Below are 1,833 nucleotides of genomic sequence, written 5' to 3' on the forward strand. Positions count from 1 at the left end.
GTGTTGTGTGTCTGCAGGGAGTTCTAACAGGGTTGTGTCTCCTGCGTGTTGTGCGTGTTGTGTGTCTGCAGGGAGTTCGGCGCCCTGGCCTACGAGCTCCTGGACCAGGCCTATAAGCGAGACGAGCAGGTGGCGATGAAGCTGCTGACGTACGAGCTGAAGAACTGGAGCAACTCCACCTGCCTGAAGCTGGCGGTCGCCGCCAAGCACCGTGACTTCATCGCACACACCTGCAGCCAGATGCTGCTCACCGACATGTGGATGGGCTGCCTCCGGATGGGCAAGAGCAACAGCCTCAAAGTACACACACACACACACACACACACAGACACACACACACACACACACACACACACACATACTCTCACACACACACACACACACACACAAACACACAGACCCAGACACACAGACACACACAGACCGGGTTGATTTCATCACGCTCATGAGACGATGACATCATCCAGAAATACCAGCTTTCTGGTTAGTGACTGCATCTTTGGACCCTGAAGGTGAAATTAAAATGATGTCTGTGTCTCAGGTGATTGTAGGGATCGTCTTCCCGCCTGCAATCCTCCTCATGGACTTCGGTCTTGGAGACGAAGCTTCGGAGCATTCCAGACACAACGAAGACGACAAAACCAGAGACGACGACAACAAATCCAGCAAGGTAACCCATTTAAAGAGACTTCACATCCAGTACTAGGGACCACTAAGGTCTATATATAAGAGACTTCAGATACCGTTTTAGGGACCACTAAGGTCTCTATAAAGAGACTTCAGATACAGTTTTAGGGACCACTAAGGTCTATATAAAGAGACTTCAGATACAGTATTAGGGGACGACTAAGGTCTATAAAAGACACTTCAGATACAGTATTAGGGACCACTAAGGTCTAAATAAAAGAGACTTCAGATACAGTATTAGGGACCACTAAGGTGTTATATAAAGAGACTTCAGATACAGTATTAGGGACCACTAAGGTCTATATAAAGAGACTTCAGATACAGTATTAGGGACCACTAAGGTCTATTTAAAGAGACTTCAGATACAGTATTAGGGACCACTAAGGTCTATATAAAGAGACTTCAGATACAGTAATAGGGGACCACTAAGGTCTATATAAAGAGACTCCAGATACAGTATTAGTGTGTTTGTGTTTGAGTGATGAGGATTTTGTTTTAGGATGGTGTATCCAACGTGGACGCCATGTCAAAGAAAGGAGACGAAGAAGAAGAGCAGAAAAAAACGAGGACTCCCATCGGGAAGAAGATCTACGAGTTCTACAACGCTCCCTTCACCAAGTTCTGGTTCAACACGGCAAGGAGATATATATCATATTAATACACATGTATACAGTATATATATATATATATATTGCTATTTGGCAAATTCTCCCACTTAGAAATCATGGAGGGTCTGATGTCCTCGTAGGTCCATGTCCACTGTGAGAGACATAATCTAAAAAAAAACATCCAGAAATCACAATGTATGATTTATTAACTATTTATTTGTATGATACAGCTGTAAATAAGTATTTGAACACCTGAGAAGATCCATGTTAATATCTGGTCCAGCAGCCTTTGTTTCCAACGTTTCCTGTAGTCCTGCACCAGGTCTGGGACCCTGCAGAAGGGATTTTGGCCCCCCCTCCACACAGATCTTCTCTAGACCAGTCAGGTTTCTGGGCTGGAGTTTGAGCTCCCCCCAAAGATTCTCCATTGGGTTTAGGTCTGGAGACTGGCTAGGCCCCTCAGAACCTTGATCTGGTTCTTCCAGAGCCCCCCCTTGGTTCTCCTGGCTGTGGTCTTCGGGTCATTGTCATGTTGGAA

General features: G+C 45.6%; 1 protein-coding gene across 1 annotated transcript in view; it reads left to right on the top strand.

Annotated features, from left to right (window-relative positions):
• LOC117956621 (transient receptor potential cation channel subfamily M member 1-like) overlaps positions 1-1,833 on the top strand; it is a gene marked incomplete at its 5' end in the record, with an annotated part of 25,104 nt that overhangs the window by 14,354 nt on the left and 8,917 nt on the right. Inside the window, 3 exon segments of the mRNA XM_034891816.1 lie at positions 72-300; positions 542-670; positions 1,187-1,335. Coding sequence (XP_034747707.1) covers positions 72-300; positions 542-670; positions 1,187-1,335 — 507 coding nt within the window.

The sequence above is a fragment of the Etheostoma cragini genome, chromosome 1 (genome assembly GCF_013103735.1).
Source record: "Etheostoma cragini isolate CJK2018 chromosome 1, CSU_Ecrag_1.0, whole genome shotgun sequence".
Classification (NCBI taxonomy): domain Eukaryota; kingdom Metazoa; phylum Chordata; class Actinopteri; order Perciformes; family Percidae; genus Etheostoma; species Etheostoma cragini.